The sequence below is a fragment of the Choristoneura fumiferana genome, chromosome 21 (genome assembly GCF_025370935.1).
Source record: "Choristoneura fumiferana chromosome 21, NRCan_CFum_1, whole genome shotgun sequence".
NCBI classification, from domain to species: Eukaryota; Metazoa; Arthropoda; class Insecta; order Lepidoptera; family Tortricidae; genus Choristoneura; species Choristoneura fumiferana.
The window spans coordinates 4968818-4987424 of NC_133492.1; the positions used below are offsets into that span (position 1 = coordinate 4968818).

The 18607-nt window shown below is 40.1% G+C and overlaps 1 protein-coding gene and 1 long non-coding RNA gene across 3 annotated transcripts in view; one reads left to right on the top strand and one right to left on the bottom strand.

The window, feature by feature from the left end:
- LOC141439885 (uncharacterized) overlaps positions 1-18607 on the top strand; it is a 158042-nt gene that overhangs the window by 114563 nt on the left and 24872 nt on the right. The window lies entirely within an intron of this gene.
- Positions 1-18607, bottom strand: part of PIP4K (phosphatidylinositol 5-phosphate 4-kinase) — a 30569-nt gene that overhangs the window by 9102 nt on the left and 2860 nt on the right. The window contains exons 3-9 of one of the 2 annotated variants that reach the window (XM_074104300.1): positions 18135-18245; positions 17087-17257; positions 8157-8295; positions 3667-3797; positions 2558-2726; positions 1320-1483; positions 505-614 (exon numbers count right to left, since the gene is read on the bottom strand). In XM_074104300.1, coding sequence (XP_073960401.1) covers positions 505-614; positions 1320-1483; positions 2558-2726; positions 3667-3797; positions 8157-8295; positions 17087-17257; positions 18135-18245 — 995 coding nt within the window. The remainder of the gene's footprint in view (positions 1-504; positions 615-1319; positions 1484-2557; positions 2727-3666; positions 3798-8156; positions 8296-17086; positions 17258-18134; positions 18246-18607) is intronic. The other variant, XM_074104301.1, reaches the window with a different exon arrangement.

Sequence of the window (18607 nt, forward strand, 5' to 3'; positions counted from 1 at the left end):
GTCCTATATTTTACCACAATCGAACTGATGGACTAATTATAATAACATATAATCCTCTTAGTTTGAATAGTGTGCAAATGTTTAGAGGATACATTTATACTAGATTGCTAATGTCGTTCGAAAAACTCGAAATTAAAGATCGGTTTTCTTTATTTGTATTTTCTTGAAAATTAATAAAACCGACGAGTCCCGCGTCATTAACATTATTGTTGTATGTACTGTCAAGAATGGAACCAGGGGAAGGAGAGGGGGCGCGTCCACGCTCTGGGCCCTGGGTTGGGTCTAGAACTGTATATATTTTTCTTAACTCATTGATTTTCAAATTCAAATTGAAATAATTTAAATATATTTTAATAAAATTAATATCTTTCTATGAAAAAAAGAGAATACCTAATTGTTTTTGTTATTTGACTAATGTTATTTTACCAGAAATAACCTTTAAAGTTTAAATTGCAAAAAAAAACTAAAACGCCCTTGTATATTGTATTGTATTCTCTTGCTTACCGTCCTGGCTGGGTATGGCGTAGATGTCCAGTTCCGGTATAATGCCTTCATAGCGTAGATCACGCCGCGCCGCGCCGCGCGGGCTGTCCGGCGGCGTGTTGTAGCCCCATCTGTTGGCAACACGCTAACTTACAAGTTGCTGTCACTATAAGGCATTTAGTGCCTGTTTCACCACGTGTCGACTAACTTTAAGTGTCAGATAAAAGTAATGCCGTCTTTGTTTATTCGCACAAAACAAAAAGAGACGGCATCACTGACATCCGTCACTTAAAGTTAGTCGACAGGTCCATGGGCATGGCCCCTTTGGCTCTAGGGTCAATACCTCCGATATATACGAAAAATCAGACTGCACCGTTCGACCGGTACCATTTATAGCATCGCGCGTGTGAGAAAACAGGCCTTATTTATTTATTTATCTTTTCCCCCAACTTAGCCCTTTTACTATAATTATACGAAGTGCAAACAAACTGCTCAACAAACACTTACATAATCTAGGTGTTACAGACAGCCCCCTGTGCAGAACATGCATGGAAGCAGAAGAGACAGCCACTCATATCCTTCTGGAATTTTCTGGTGTGGCGAACTAGAGGGCACTACATCTCGGATCACCAGGGTCACTCCAGGAAGTCGTCGGCAACGTGAAGGGTCTGCTGGACTTCCACCAGGAGCCAGGCTGGCAAGAATAGTGCCTACAGCCAATCACGCAAAATAGGCGCACTTAGACGTCGCGTTACGGAAAACAGGCCGCTACTACCTACGAAGTGCAAAATTCTAACTTGTTGCCATCCCGCTGACGCTTATATGCACGCCTGTACCTGTCCCCGTGGTGCCGGTTGTCGGTGTCGCTGTCGGAGTCGCTGTCGGCGTCGCTGTCGGCGTCGGCCTGCGCGCGCGCCGCCTCCGCCTCCGCCTCGCCGCGCCCGCACTCGTGCATGCCCAGCAACAGCGAGTAATCCATCAGGTGCAGCTTCGTTAGGAACTGGAACATACAATAGACAATTGGTAATACTTACAAGCCTTTCCCAAAGTGGGCGACAACGTGGGCGACAACGCCCCCTTGTGGGCGCTGGAGGCCTATAGGGGGGCGGGCGGTAAGGGGCCCAGAAAAAATCATCCCCTTTATGCCATCATTAGGCGAGACTAATAGATATTGAGGTTTTTGAGGTGAAAAAAAATGGAGGGCGCTACAAAATAACTGATTTTCGAAGTGGGCGTTAGACGAAATAAGTTTGTGAACCTCTGGTTATAACGCCCTTGGGCTTAATATGCAAAAAACGGGTCTTGGGTCTTTGTGTTGTATATTTAAATAAATAATAAATAATAAATAAATAAATATCACGGGACAATTCACACCAATTGACCTAGTCCCAAAGTAAGCTTAGCAAAGCTTGTGTTATGGGTACTAAGCAACGGATAAATATAATTATATAGATATAGATACATACTTAAATACATATTAAACACCCAAGACCCGAGAACAAACATTCGTATTTTTCATACAAATATCTGCCCCGACACGGGAATCGAACCCGGGACCTCAAGCTTCGTAGTCAGGTTCTCTAACCACTAGGCCATCTGGTCGTCTAGTTGTACTTAATACTATTGTTGTGTCCTTGTGTTTTGAATAAATGTATTTTCTTTCTTACTTTATTTAGAGGGTTGCAACCAAGTCAGACTGCATGTTAGAGCTGGTTCCCACTTGTCGGATGTCGGTCGCGGATTTTAATCGGATGTGTCCAGTGGCAGAACATTTTATATGAAGCTGGTCACACCTGCCCGACACGATTTTCAAAGTCAAAATATCTTTATTCAATTTAGGCTATAACAAGCACTTATGAATGTAAAAAAAAATCTACCAGCACCGGTTCGGAAAACCTCTGTTGAGAAGAATCCAGCAAGAAACTCAACGACGTATATTTTTTTTAAACAGATTCACAATTTCCTATAGAAATGACTGACATCCGACACGAAATGGATCCAACGCCCGACAAGTGGGAACGGGCTCTTAAGACACTGTTAACGAGCAAGTGTGATGAAAAAAAAGGGTTTGTACCTCGACATCGGCCGTGAGTGTCTCAAGCAGCTTGTCTTTGGCGGCGTCCCCGATGTCGATGCGGACGCCCTGCTTGATGAAGTCATTGTCTTTGAGGGTCGGCAGTTCCTTCTCTAACTCCTTGTCAGACGCCTCGCGGTCCACCGTCGACCCCTTCAGGTCATACTTTCTGGGAGACAGAGAATAATTCATTGAATCAGGCGTTACTTTGCAGAGGTCCATGAACCAAAAATTATTACTTTGCTCTCCGCGGACCTTATGATAGCCACACCGCCGACTTTCCCTGACCACATTTCTAAGTTTCCCTGACCAATCATGTACAAAAGCAGGTTATATGACACTTATATGATTTTTTTACTGCCCAAGATACTATACCCGATGATGGGAATTCATTGCACACCAAACGTGCTCTTTTTTTCGTTGACTGTTTTTATGGTGCCACTCTTTAATACGTCGACCAGAACTGGAACGATTGATATCGAGCTAAGTTTTGGGAAATCACGAGTTTTTTCCCTGACTTTTTGGATTTCTAGCAAATTTCCCTGATTTTCCCTGACTTTTCCTGACCACCTTGAGCTTCCCTGACTTTTCCCTCACTTTCCAGAAAGTGGACACCCTGTGTATGCAACAAATGTGTGTTCATGTAGCTTCTCCACCTCCATACTATAAGAGCACACACAAACCCAACTGTCGCCTCCACCGCACTACGCTGTCGCTTTTCGAACTCAGCCAGAGTTCATCCTCAGACTAAATTATTGAATCTAACATCTGGTAGCATAGTGACGATGGTGTTGCTATGATGATTTAAAAATATAGTGTAGAATCGGTTCTACTCTTTATTCTGAGCAGTGCTTTCAGGTTTTCAGTTAAGTATTTTATCTACACCCATATAGTAAATCCTCAATTATGCGTTCAAAAACCATAGGTAATGACCGGCATTACGACATTGGATTCTATTATGAACACGGCTGGCTGTATCGTAATGGTCATGTTTTAAGTCACTTTTAGGTCACTCGTGTTTTAAGGACCCCTATTACGATACAGTTGCATAAAATACTATAATTAACACCTTGTATAGTTTGAACACATAAGAGTTCTACAAGACTTACCTGTGTATATTGAGATGGTTGGAGAACACGTTTCTTGTGGCGACGAGGTAGTGCTCTATCCCGTCTACTGTCAGTCGGTACATGCCCAGGTACTGTGGCAACAGGGTCTTGCCGTGCCTCTCCACTATGTACTGCAAATAAAAAATATTGGAGTTCAGCTGTGGGACGTCCACTGTTGCAGATAGGCGTCTTCCATAGACCTCTAGTTGCTGTGGTTAGAAGCGGCCTGCATCCACCGTGAACCAGCTTGAAGCAGTTGTCTCACCGCCGGCCGGGAAATGATTGGCTATCGACTATCTTCTCGCTCGAACGAACGAAAGATATAAGATCCTGTGTGAGTAAAAGAGACACGTGTATTGAAAGTTGATCGCTGGCTGTTCGCTCTTACATCTTTTGTCGCTGCGACAAGAGCTATAAAATTAGCTCAGCGATAATCAGCGATGTTAGCTTGGCGGCCGCCCCGCTCGAGCGAGTGGAGCGAGTAATCGCCCGTCGCACTCAAAATTAAACTCGCTCTACTCGCTTCTCGCTCATCGTCGTCGGTGGGACAAGTGCCTAAACCAAGTCATCCGTCCATCTCGTTGGTGGACGTCCAGCGGTGACTTGCCGACCCGCGGTCTCCATTCGAGAACTTTTCCGCCCCAACGGCCATCTGATCTCCTTGCTATATGGCCTGTCCATTGGCACATTAAAGAGCTAAATCGCTTGGCTTTGTCAGTGACCGACCCTCGATCTTCTACGAATACCTATATATTGTAGTTACTCTGCGTAAATAAGTAGTTCGTATAAGAGACCATCGTGAAGTTAGCGATTTAAATAAAGTAACCGACAATTCATAAGTATTGTTATCAAATATTGTTTTTATTTGTTGCATGTTGTTGTTATGCAAGTTGAAGTAGCAATGGGCGGGGCACATCGCTCGAAGAACAGATAACCGTTGAGGAAGTAAAGTCCTAGAACCGGAAGACGAAGCGTTGGCAAGCCTATCCCACCAGATGGACTGACGACATCGTGAGAGTTGCGGGAAACCGGTGGATGCAAGTGGCGAGTTGTCGTTCATTGTGGCGTTCTAAGGGGAGTTCGTCCTTTGTTCAGGAGTGGACGTCTTCCGGCTGATGATGATGATTCTGTTTTGGTTTAATTTTTTCTTGCGTCTGAATTCTTTTTGATTTATTTTTGTAGACGTGTCTACTATTTTAAGATATACATGAGATGTATGCGAATATTAAGAAATGTACATTGTGTAGTATGATGTGATTGATGTACTATCCAGTTTATAGACCAAATAAAAAAAACTTGAGCGGGATCATGAGAACATGAGTTTCAACCTGAAAAAATCCACCCTAGCACGATTCGCTACAAGAGTACCAAGAAGCAGACGTCAAAGGATTACATGCAATAGATTATCCATGTACCCTCGTACCGCGCGATTAGATAGCATAAAAGTATCAATTTATCACGCATTTACATGGAAATCGATAACTATCGTATCACATAAATTATACCATTTATGAGGAAACATTCATTTTCAGAATTATGAACCTAAGTTTTTTTTTTGGTCATTTATATTAATTGGAGAATGTGTAATAATTAGTAATGAATATTAAGAGTAAAGATACAGTTTTGGCTACAATTTTCAGAACCAGTACTACGCCCTTTTCAAAGACTGCTCGCGACGATTCCCAACCCAATGAGGGTTTTTCGACAAGCGAAATATCTAGAAATATATATTAGATGAGGTCCGTTTGACATTTCTGTCACGCTTTTGATTGGATAAATATCTACCTTCTTCTTCTTCTCTTTTAAGATATGGCTTTTCTGTCCTAATTAATAGGACAATTTCGCCAGTGTCACGGTAAACTGTCTTTGAGACGTTGTACGGTGATTGTAGTTTTTGCAACTTGATAGTAAAATTCCAGAAACCACGTGGAGACAACTTGCGCATTAAAAAATGCCAGACACAAGAGCAATATAGATTTTTGTGATCACTGTTCACTGTTAAGGTTAATCGCCGCATAAAACACTATCAAAATTATACTTCAACTAGCCAAAGAAACAGAAATAGCAAAATTAGATATTATCTACATCCGCCATGTTCGAATGCTACAAATTGAATCGATAAATATCTAAATGAGCCAATCGCAAGCAAGACTGAAACGTCAAACGGACCTTACGATACTAACGCCATCTAGCGATATTTCGCCTGTCGAAAAAACCTCATTGAGCTCGTGAGTCGGAGTCGGGGAGTGGTGTGACCGTGGTGATTTTCATCAAACCATTTCCTTGAAGTTTATAAATTGCTTTAAAATCAATTTCAAGAAATTGACATTTTAAGACGTGGTCATTTCAAGATGTGGTCGTATCAAGAAGTGATCTTTTTTCATGTGGTCCTAAACCGCCGAAATGTGTATTTTCTTTTAAAAAACACGAGAAAAAAAAAACAACTTGCGTAAATCAGTGATTCATCCATCATTAAAATGACATCTTTTACAATACGAAACGCTAGTAAAATAAAGACAATCGTTTTACTGATTTTGATTTATTATTAAGCCAGGGTAAATGTTTTATGATCGCTGATTAGATTGCGTATTAATTTCCTTTGTTTACTGATTACTATCAGCATTCATATTATCATCAAGAAAATGTTTAACATCTGGTTTTTATAGTGATATACAAAAGGATACGGAGATTGAAAACACTGGTACGGAATTAAGTCGTTGAAATTAAGTGTCTAAACAGGGATTTGTGTACGGTCAACGACTTTAATTCATGAGCCACCATGGAATTATTTCACAGTAAACGTCATAGTGACATTGCATTAATCAACAAGGAAAATCGTAATGAATTTTCCTTTGAAAAGGTTCCATTGTAGCTCATGAATAAAAGTCCTTGACTGTATGACCTGGAATGGACGACAATAATAGACAACCTTCTAAATCAAACCCTAAAAGGAATTACACGAGGATTTGACTTATCAGGTCGTACATTATTGTCGTTCATTCCGCGTCGACAATTGTACGGGATGGTACACGACTTAACCGCCCCCTCTAACACATTATGCCGAAGACACATTGATTGATTTTACTGTCTGACGTATTAGGCTGATATGATACACCATCATCATCATCATCAGCCGGAAGACGTTCAGCACTGTTGAACAAAGTCCAACCCCTTAGAACACTACAATGAACGACAACTCGCCACTTGCATCCACCGGTTGCCCGCCACTCTCACGGTGTCGCCAGAACATCTAGTGGGAGGCCTTCCACGCTTCGTCTTCCGGTTCATGGTCGCTACTTGACAACTTTTCTCCCTTAACGGTTATCTGTTCTTCGAGGGATGTGGCCCGCCCAATGCCACTAACACATCATGATGCGGAAATTGTGACAGAAATTTGACTTGGAATGCTCAATTACCAGCAATAGCAACAGATTCGGCATGATCAGCCTTGGAAATGTAGTTAACCCAGAACCGAAACTCGTTGTACGGTCAGTCAAATAAGTGCACTTATGGTCTATAAATTTTTAAACAAGTTCCTATGAAATAAATATGTCGCTAAAGTCGAACTTTCAAGTTGACAGCACACGTCTATCGGCATTATTGTTTTATGTCATGTAAACGATTATCAACTTTAAGGTGGTAGAGTAGACCACATATTTGGCTGATGGACATTGCTACTAGTAGCAGGTTTTACTCTTACTTCAGTAAGGGTCTCCCCAAACCTATCAATGCAGAAACGTCTTTAGCCGATCAAGAAACTCTTTATGTCCACACAATAAAAGCGAAATATCAAAAAAGTGTAAAATAAAACATTAAATTAAAAAAATCAAAAAACCCGACTGCCAACTGCCATTACTAAGAGTTTTTGAGCGTCACGATTTAAATGGATCCCGATTGTTGAACTTTAAATTAGCTACTTAACAGAGTTCTAGACCATTAGACTTATTTTCTTCCTTTTAGTTTTGGCAGTCGGGTTTTTGATTTTTTTAATTTAATGTTTTATTTTACACTTTTTTGACATTTATGTAAAAACGGTAGATTAAAAGTATTATAACCCATATATATTTAGAATGGGCTAATTATTAGCTTTCATTTGATACCCATATTGTTACAATACAAAATATATTTTTTTTTTTTCTCCATTTTTTTTTCGCAGACGCCATATTGAAATATTATATAGCCTATGTCACTCCGACAGTTATGACGAATCCAATGATACCTCATATGTTAAAATCTATCTAGCCGTTTAGGCTGCAGCGAAGACCAAAGAAATGGACATACATACCCACATATATACATACGCTCGAAAAACATAACCCTCCTTCGGGCAGTCGGGTAAAAAGATGTCAATCGGCTCGGCCGACGCGAAACGACGGGAATACGACTTTTTCGCTCTTATAGCGTAGACATAAAGCATTTTTTGGTTGGCTTAATCGGATTCCGCGTCGATTCATTTGGTGAGACCTTTATAATATTTCAAAATCTCTTACCGGATGGTAGTGCTTAAGGAATGAGTGCATCCGTTCCACCTCTTCCGAAGTCAGGGTCTTGAGGATGAATAACCGGTCATAGCTCTGGTAGAACTTTGCACCTGATTTACCGGAAGAATCATCTGGGATAGGTTGTGACCTGGGGACAAAAATAGTAATGTTTTTTTTTCCTTTAAACATCAGAATGTTAGCAGTAGGTATTATCGCAACAAATCTTTGTTTATGTGCATAATGGATGAAGGGTTGAAGTGGATAAGATGCCCAAAATTAAAGAAACTCAACCATACAGCAAAGGGTGTCATAGTGTTACTACGGTGCCGCGCTGTGTTTAAAATGAATCTCTTACGAAAACAAACCGCTCGCTCTTTTAACGTACCCTAACCTAAAATATTTCGCTATCTACTGACAAACCAAACTATATTGTCCGTGTATAAATTCATATCACCACAGTTTCTTCCTCGGATTCAGATTTTTGTGACATAATTATGTTTAAAATAACGTGCTCGAAATTATCTGAAATACACAAATTCTCAAGCAAACGTGTACGTGTACAGTCACCAGCATTCATATCTGCCACAGCGGAGCGTGCAAAAATATCTGACACGTCCTTCCGGCCCTAGAAATAGAGTCGTATTAGATATTTATGCACGCTTGTTGTGCCAGATATTGGTGCTGGTGACTGTACCAACATGTGCAACGTGTACTTTCCTAAAACTTAGTCAATTGACATCTATGAGAGCAGCATTAACTCTTACATCCTGAAATGTATGATAAAATTTACTTTCACAACAATACAGTTGATCGATCGACTGGCGTACAATTCGTGATATTAAGTCATAATTATGATTGGTTCTTTGGAGTCTTTTTGTATTTTTTATTTCAACTCGAAATTTGTTACTTTTACGGGTATCCCGTGAAAACCATATCGAAAATACAAACTGAGACATGGATGCATAGAACAACCAGAAAAAGACTCCAAAGAACCAATCATCATTTGATTGCTTAGTAGCACCATCTCTTGTCTGGGTGAGCGGTTAGTTCCGAAAGAATGTGACGTCTCTCGATGAGAGCGAAACATAGATGTCGCTAGTGCTGCTGCTTAAGTAGCGTAGTAGAAAAAAGCAACCTTCGATATGTTTGCATAGGAGAAATTTGTGTCTAGAGGAGTCTAGACACAGGACAGGAGCACACACAGGAACAGGAGTTCAGCAGTGGTGTAGGGGTTATAGCATGCAGCACGGACTGCTGAGGACCTGGGTTCGATTCCCAGTGCTGGTCTCTTTTTCTGGTTTTTCTATGCATCCATGTCTCAGTTTGTATTTTCAATTAAGTCATAATATTTTGTTACGCGATATATTACCGTGCATTTCCATGGGGAAAAATGTTAATGTGAACGTATGTATTTTACTGTGGGATTTCTTCGTGTAGGTCAGGGTTACTCAAAGTAGGGTACGCGAACCCCTAAGGGGTTCGCTATTCGACGGTAGGGGGTTCGTGAAAAGGTTTACGTGACTCCAAAAACCACCAAGCTGCAAGAAAGAAAGAAAGGTTTATTTTGGCTCCATGTACGACCTAAAAACTAAGACTAAAACTATGCAAGACTAGCAAGATGATTAAGATTGGTTTTTGGAGTCTTTGTATTTTATATTTTTAGTTTCTCCAACAGTCACTTTTGTTACTTTTTGGGGGGGGGGGGGGTAGGAGTTCACTATCGTCTAGAAACTTTAACAGGGGTACGTGGAGCCACATAAGTTTAAGAAACCCTGGTGCAGGTAATAATTTAGTACTTATAGAGTTTTGTCATACACCTTACCTAAACGGTTTTGTTTTGCCGACATAGCCAAGCGAATTAGCTCGTTGAAGTGGCAACGGGTAGGACAGCACGGAGAACAGATGGCCGTTGGGACTGAAAAGTTCTCGAGTGGAGACCGCGGATCGGCAAGCGTAACGTAGGACGTCCACCAACGAGATGGCCAGATCTGACTATCTGACTAAAGCCGCAGGTTAACGGTGGATGCAAGCCGCTGCCAACGAAGCAACTGGAGGTCTATGGGGGAGGCCTATGTCCAAAATTGGACGTCCTATACGGCTGGGATGATGATGATGACCGTTTTGTCTAGGGGTTACAGTTATAGTGAAAAATGTATTTTCATCGGTAAAAGTATAAGCTTAGCTATCGTATGGTCGTAGGTGAGCAAGGAAATTCTTTTAGTTCACTAATTGAAAAAGGCGATAAGGCTGCGTTTCCACCAGAGATGTACGAGGATGCGTTGCGAGGATCGTTTGTCATGTCATGAACCAATAGAAACGTTTCATTTACCTCGCCTCGCTCCGCTCAGCTGTTTCCACTAGAGATGTGCTGTGCGAAGATAGGTGAATGAAGCGTTTCTATTGGCTAATGAAAAACACATTCCTCGCACACCTTCGGTGGAAACGCGGCCTAAATACAAACTTTTCCGATAAAATACAATGGAAAACTATTTATGCACTATATCTATCGGTACAGTCGAGTTCAGAAACTTGTTTGCAAAAATATGATAAAAAATAGCTGAACACGACTCTATTAAGATTGGTTTTTTGGAACCTTTTTGTATTTTTTATTTCAATTCCAACTTTTTTGTTACTTACCCGTAAAACATATATCGAAAATACAAATTGAAATATAGATGCACAGAAAAACCAGAAAAATAAGACCAGCGCTGGGAATCGAACCCAGATCCTCGGCATTCCGTGCCGTGTGCTATACCGCTACACCACCGCTGGACAACGATACAGACACGAATTTCTCCTATGCACCTCATATCTCAGCTTGTGTTGTTTCTTATTTAGCCACTTGTGTTGTTTCTTATTTAGCCGACATCTATGCCGTAGAAATCGAGAAACTTTTCGGCACTACATCGGAACTAACCGCTCACCCGGACAAGAGATATCGTTATTAAGCAATCAAATTAAGATTGGTTTTTTGGAATCTTTTTGTACTTACGACTCTATTGTTAACGGTGAAGAAGCATGTTCAGATATTTTTAAGCGAATTTTTGCTCACAAGTTAATGAACTCGACTGTACTATGACTGTTCTAGTCGCATGCAGACGTGATTACAAGAACGATTATTTTAAGGACATTTTCTAACAATCTGACTCACCTATTTAATTAAATCAACGTGGATGACATAACGTTTTACTGGCATAATATGACCGAGCCTTTTTGGTGGTGATAAAACGAATCACCATGACGATGTTAATTTAATTAAAAAACGGGAAGCACGAGTAAGCAGTCAAGTTTGGTAACTCGGCTGCTTTATGGTAACCATAATTTACTGAATCAGGCGTTATTTTGCGGAGGTCCATAACAATGAACTAATATCTGGTAGCTTTGTGTATGGTTGTGTTGCTCTGATGATGAAATCTGGTTGAGTTCGAAACGCGTCAGCGTAGTTTGATGGTGGTTATAGTTGGATTTGTACGTGTGTGTTCTTACATTACAGTGTAGAGGATGAAGAGCTGTATGCACATTTTGTTGCATAGACGAGGCTGTCTTAAGGTCGCGGGAGAGCAAAGTAATGAGGGCTATCGTTTTTTGTCTGACTAGATGGCGCACTGTTGCGTGAGGTTTTGAAGTATGGCTTTCAAAGTCTGTTATTACGGGCGTGAAAACAAAGTTTAGATTAAAATCATATTTAATACACCCTAAAACCGTACCATAAAAATATCGAGCATGCCACAGTGTTGCATAGTCCCAGTTTTGTTCGGAAAAAAGAGAAGATAATGGTTTCCGAAAGACAAAACTGTCTCAAAATACAGACATTCATTGCCCCGGAACGCATATTTGCCATAATTAATTTCAGATATTGCAAAATATTCACAATATTATTCCAATTATAAATAAACCCGCGTAGCTCACCCAAAAACTATGAGATTTGACATTTCGGAGACCTCACGCTACACTAGCGCCTCTAGTGGTGAATTCATACGCGATAGCCCTCATTATTTGTATGGTTTGTCAATCCACTTTATAGAAAGGGTAAACAAAGACGCCATTAACCCGACCACAGACATTTAATGATGTGAAAACCTAGAACCTATTGCTATACACGAGTCTCATTCAAGAAATAATGACAGATTTTGACGAATATTTTTCAAATTAAAATTAAATATTGAAATCAAGTGAATTTAGGTGAAAAAAGTGATTAGACGTCTAGTTAAAAGGCACGAATTATAGATGTGTTATTGATTCGATTTGGGGGTGTGGGTGACATGAATTTTGATGAAATCGGTTTGTTTACACTTTCCATAAATTAGATTGGCATAACGTATAGTTTATTTATGGTACCTAACTATATCGGGGTGCGATGTAAGAAACCTCTTCAAAAGCTTAAGCGTCACAACTGCCTCTTATCCGAGACGTTAGGCGTCGTGGGCTGGCGAAGGGTAACGCCTGCATGGCCGGGCCTGGTGCACCCAACAACTGCTGCGGCCAACTACCCAATTTATTTGTAAATCAGTTAATCGTTGGCTAATATCCGACTGGTTTGAAGAGGTGAGGTTTGCTCAACGAAATGTAATTTTTATTTTAAACGAAACGTTTTTCTGGCTTGTTGCTCGGGAAACCCGTGGTGCAGTTGGTACACTTGACGCGGACAGCCAGGAGATGCCGTTTCGTATCTCGCACACAAATAATTCAATAATTCTTTCAATAATTGCCAGCCAAAAGATCCATTCGTTAGTTCAGTTGGCAGTTGCCAACACAAAATAAATATATATCATATTTCAACCACCTGACATGTATTTAAATAGCAAGTGCATTAAAATATTTATTCTGACTCACGAACGACATATCTTCCGACGGCAACAATGCGATTTCTCTGCAAACAATGACACCTCGTATTTGGGCTAATCAACTTTTTTACCGACACTAATCTGTCCGCGACATTTTTCAAACAATTGCAGATTTTTGTAACTAAACATATTTTTCTGTAACTTAATAGATGGTGTACATGAATACATGCCATCCTACGTAAGTTCAACCTATTCAACCGTGAAATATCTTGTTGGAAGTACGATTTTTTGGTAACGCCAGAGACAATTTTGGTAACGCAGGAGACGCCCAAAGTGTCGGTAAAATAGTTGATTGGCCCATTTGCCAAGTGCTTTGAGTGCAAGCTATTACTTATCATTTATCAGACAACATTATCACTCTATCTTAGATTCTAGACTAAAGTGTTCTCGATCGATTTCACCTAAGTTTTTTTTGGAGCCAAAGCCAAAGACACTAGTGACTTATGACTATGTGTGTGTTGCCAGTAACATACGGATCCGAGACGTAGTGTTTCACTATTAGGCCTTATAAATAGGCTCAGAGTTGCTTACCGAGCTATGGAGATAGCTATGCTCGGGGTATATCTACGGGATCGAATCAGAAACGAGGAGACACGTAGAAGAACGAGGGTCACCGACATAGCCAAGCAAATTAGCTCGTTGAAGTGGCAATGGGCAGGCCATATAGCATGGAGAACGGATAGCCGTTGAGGCCAAAAAGATCTCGAATGGAGACCCGGATCGGCAATCGGAAGCGGACTGTGGATAGATCTGTCGGATTTAGTAACTCCTCGGAGATAAGTTATGCAAGGAGAAGGAGCCGACAAGAGATTCTTTTCAATCTTCAGATCCGGATTTACCCATCTCTACATTGAAGCTTAGGGTAATTAAGGAATTTCTTAGTCGAATATACACAATTGGACAAAAAAATATTCCACGAAATCAACAAAATAGTACCTACGCTGAAATCGGCTCGTATTATTAAAATAGTCTAAAGTACAACGCGTAAATAATACGTCTATTGTAGCCGCCTAGATTAGCACCGAGCTGCTGACATTCATTGGAAAAACAATACATACTTACCTTTGTCTAGTTCTATGTGCATTTTTTATGGTCTAAGTGTTTTGAATCGAATGTCACCCGTTGTGTTTGACGTGTTATGATCGTTATTTCTCATAACAAATGGAAATGTGAATGATATTAGTGTTTGTTATGTGCTAATTATGCACTATAAGGTACCGCTTGCGATCGTGCAATGTGATGCAAAATAATTTATGTTATAAATAAATTTAGCTATGAGCCTTACTTTTATGAAGGAAAGGAATTGAGAGGTCTCAAAAATAAATACTTAAAATGGACCAGGATCAAGTTATAGCTTGCGAATATTTAAATTCAAGTTTTAAGAAAAAAAATGGTAGATGTAGGCAATGCCATTGGAACTTGTAATTAAACTTCCAAATATTAGAATCAACATAGTTACAACCATATCAAAAATAATAACGGCCAGATCAGCCAAAATTAACGAGAATCCGTATATTATATCTACATTTATCTATTGAGTACCTTAGCGTTGTAAATGTCCACGATAAATAACTTGCCAATAATTATTGTCTAGAATAGCAAATGAAAAAACAACAAAATATCTGGCATGTCCTACTGGCCCTAGAATAGAGTCGTATCAGATATTTATGCACGCTTTGTTGTGTCAGATATTGCTGCTGGTGACTGTACATCATACATAAGTATTTGTTTTAACTATGGTTTTTTTTTGCGGAGCTCCTAGGCTCTCGGATTGGAACACACTTTGAGAAAATGGCTAAATGCAGCTAAATCCTAGTTTAATAGTGCTAAAAATCTCAAAATTAAACAGGAGTGGGGCTGAGGCGTGATGTCACAAATAGAGGTTAAAAACACACGGGGTCACGGACTGAGAACGTTGACGCAACATGATGATTACTGATTAATACTGCTCAAGTAACATAGGAAACTTAAACTAGTTTTTTTTTAGGGTTCGGTACCAAAAAAGGAAATAAACGGAACCCTTATAGGATCACTTTGTTGTCCTTCCGTCCGTCGGTCTGTCAACAGCCTTTTTTTTGGATTCTTACTTATAAAGGTATATTAAGCAGATTGCTCGTCGATAGATGAGTGGCAATGGGCGGGCCACATCGCTCGAAAAACAGATAACTGTTGGGGGAGAAAAATCCACGAAGCGTTGGCAAGCCTCCCAACCAGGTGGACTGACGACATCGTGGGAGTTGCGGGAAACCGGTGGATGCAAGTGGCGAGTTGTCGTTCATTGTGGCGTTCTAAGGGGGAGGCCTTTGTTCAGCAGTGGACGACTTCTGGCTGATGATGATGATGAGATGAGGTTAGAGCCTTAACTGACCATTGAGGATTGAAATAACTCGACAGTTTTAGGGCTAGTACAGTCACCAGCACCAATATCTGACACGACAAGCGTGCATAAATATCTGATACGACTCTATTTCTAGAGCCGGAAGGACGTGTCAGATATTTTTGCACGCTCCGCTGTGGCAGATATTAATGCTGGTGACTGTGCAGACGGACTGGCCTAACTGTAACGTAACCGCAAATGGCCAGCGTACAGTTTGGATATAATTGCGTAGACCTTTTTTTCGTTCACGTTCACGTTCTATGTATACCTACACACGTTCGATAAATCTGCGCAAACTAAATATAAATCGCTGCAATAAATCGTTGCACATTGTAGCGCGGGATATATATTACGTAGGCATCTGGTACTAGATGTTAGGTATGGGTCCAGAAGGAGCAGTCAGAAAAGTGATAGCACTCGGGGCGAATAAATCGTATAATCAGCGGGTAGGGTCGATTTCTATACGTTTACACAATTTACTCGCTGTAGGTCAATCCCGGCGAGAGGTTCAACCAAACCACGCAAATTATTAGCGACATGGAAAGATAAGAATATCAACTTTTATTTACACAACCTGTTTCTGGAACTAAATTTAAGCTTCTTTTATACGAATAAAAATAATAATACTAGTCAATTTCCCTTTCATTATTATTAGGGAAGTAAAGAACGCTCGTTAAAAAAGATCGCTAAGTTCGTAAGTATCTCTCTCGATTGCTTTACGACTGGAGTGAATTAATAAATGATTTATTAACAAAATGAAATAAACATGATAAGGATGGGTTCAGGGTAACTTCCACACGTCAAAAAACTCAAAAACAAAAAAACGCTCTCAAATCAAAAAAATCACGTCCACTGATTTGTCAAGCGGTTAGGATGACGATACAGATGACCGTTTGCGCGTATGCGACGCCGTGCCATGTTGAAGTGTGCCGAATGCTACATTATGCGGCGGGCTATAGTTAATCCATGCACTTTTTATCATAAATCATAACTAAACTTTATACTCTATTCTTTTGCGTGTCTTGAGTAGGCAGCCGGGTAGGTAGCGCTAGTGCTGGTGGCGCGCTGCTGTAGCGGAAACTACCAGTTGGTAGGCAGTTGCCCTGGAATGGACCCAATGCACGCCGATGCCATTTATTAAGAGATGTATCGACTAACTAAATCAGTAATAGTGTTGTTTAACCGTCGTTTCTTCATCAAAAGTACCCAGAACGTGACTGGATTCATCACAAATTGTTGTGATTCACAAATTTATTTTGTCCACAACTGTAGATTAAAAATTATGATTTCCATGAGGATGAAACGGGATAAAAAAAAGCTGTAAAGTTGTTCTTTAAATTAGAATTTATTTGAGAGGATCTTAAATGTTTACAGATAAAGCGAAAGAACTATATTTTTTCATTCTTCATTTTGAAATTTTAAAAATGTTACTAACATCAAATAATCAGTCCATTTAAAGTCAGCTATCTAGATTAAGCAGCTCCTTAATTTTCTTAAAAAATACAACTTTATGATAGAGATATGAAAAGTTACGAAACGTGTAGCAATTAGTGAATTAGTTTGCCGAAGCTACTTCACTCTAACATGGCACGCCGTCTCCCCGCAAACGAGCCTTTGGTGTCGCTAGTGAACGCTTTGCCGTGTCAGTACAACACACTAAATACTGTTAATAAAAAAATAAATGAAAAAATCGTACGGTTGCTTAGCAATCCGCTGACCTCAGGCGTTTTATAGTCAGGCCGCGTTTGACAAAGGCCGTGGCGTCTTGGAGAATACTGTCGTGGTCGCAGATGTCTGCGACGCCAGACGGCGCAGTCGCGGACCGCCGCAGCTTACTGACCGGTTTCCGCTGCCCGCGAGGACATAGGTAGTTATCTGGCTTTCTAAACCTAGGAAGGAGCGGGACGGGGGCGCCAGTAAAAATTGAGGGGAAAAATAAATAAATAAATATCATGAAATCAGATTCATAAGTAAGATAGAGGTGATAGAACGTTCGCACACGTGCTGTCTAGCTCATATGGGATATAATTTCTATTGAGGGACGAGTTAAAAGTATTTTCAATGCAGACAGACATTAGCATGTTGCGTTAGTGAGTTATCGCGGTTGAGCGAAAAAGGCTAGCAGATGTCGATCCAACATTAAAATTAATATTTATATACAGGTATCTTCAAATTCTTCTGGAATATTTCAGGTTTACTTTGACTAAACGCTTTGTTCAAAGTACACACACCAAAGGCATACACTTTGAACATGGATTAATGCAAAGAGAAAATTGTTAGCCACAATTAATAAATATCGAAAAACATTAACAGTGCTTCTAGTTTCTTAACGCCTATGACAGTTGCCGTGTTCTGAATAAACATGAATGGAAAATAACGTTTTTACGATAGAGAGCAAGTGCAACAGCTGCATCGAGCATCACTCTGTCCAAATTACATGCTCTTATTCCCAATATGTTTTTTCATTCATTTCGAAACAAGGCAACTGTCAAAGGCATTAAGAAACTAGAAGCACTGTGCGGGGATCTTCGATCAAACGTACGCAACCACCAGCTAGTTTTTCAGAACAATTTGAGGACACCATGTATAATATTATATTATTCACATTCAACTTGGCACAGTATAACTCATTAAGTATGTAATATATATAAACAATGTGTCAAATTTTCGCGCCCACAAACGCGCTTGCCTTACTCATTTTTGCTATGTTCTTAGAATTCTTTTAACTCGTCCTTGACTTGGCATAAGCTTTGTTAGAGTACTTACCTCGTGAGGGACTCTTTGTAGTCTAAGTCATCGATTCCGAATCTCTCCCGCAAGTTCCTGAACACTAAGGGACAGTATTCCTTAACCTTGAAGTGAGACGGCATGTTTTCCCTGAGAAGAAAAGAAAAGTTCAAAGAAGTTAACACTTGTTTAACAGTCATTATGTGTGAGCTGTTAGGGGAAAAACCGGACAAACGCGCGGGGAGAGGGTTTCATATGATAGAATATTTGAATAGTGCTGTCATATTTAAACTACACATTTTTATTGGTTTTTCTATAATATATACATATAGAACTATTTTCTGTACTTATTATTTCCAAGTTTTAGGCACCATAGTCTCGGGATAAGAGAAGGGAGGGAGTCAATTCTTGTCAGTTTTCTTAAATAACTTCAAAACTGTTTATCATCTTGATATTTGATGTTTTTGTTTCGAAATTTTATTCCCCGTTTAAAATACATTTGCGTTACAGAG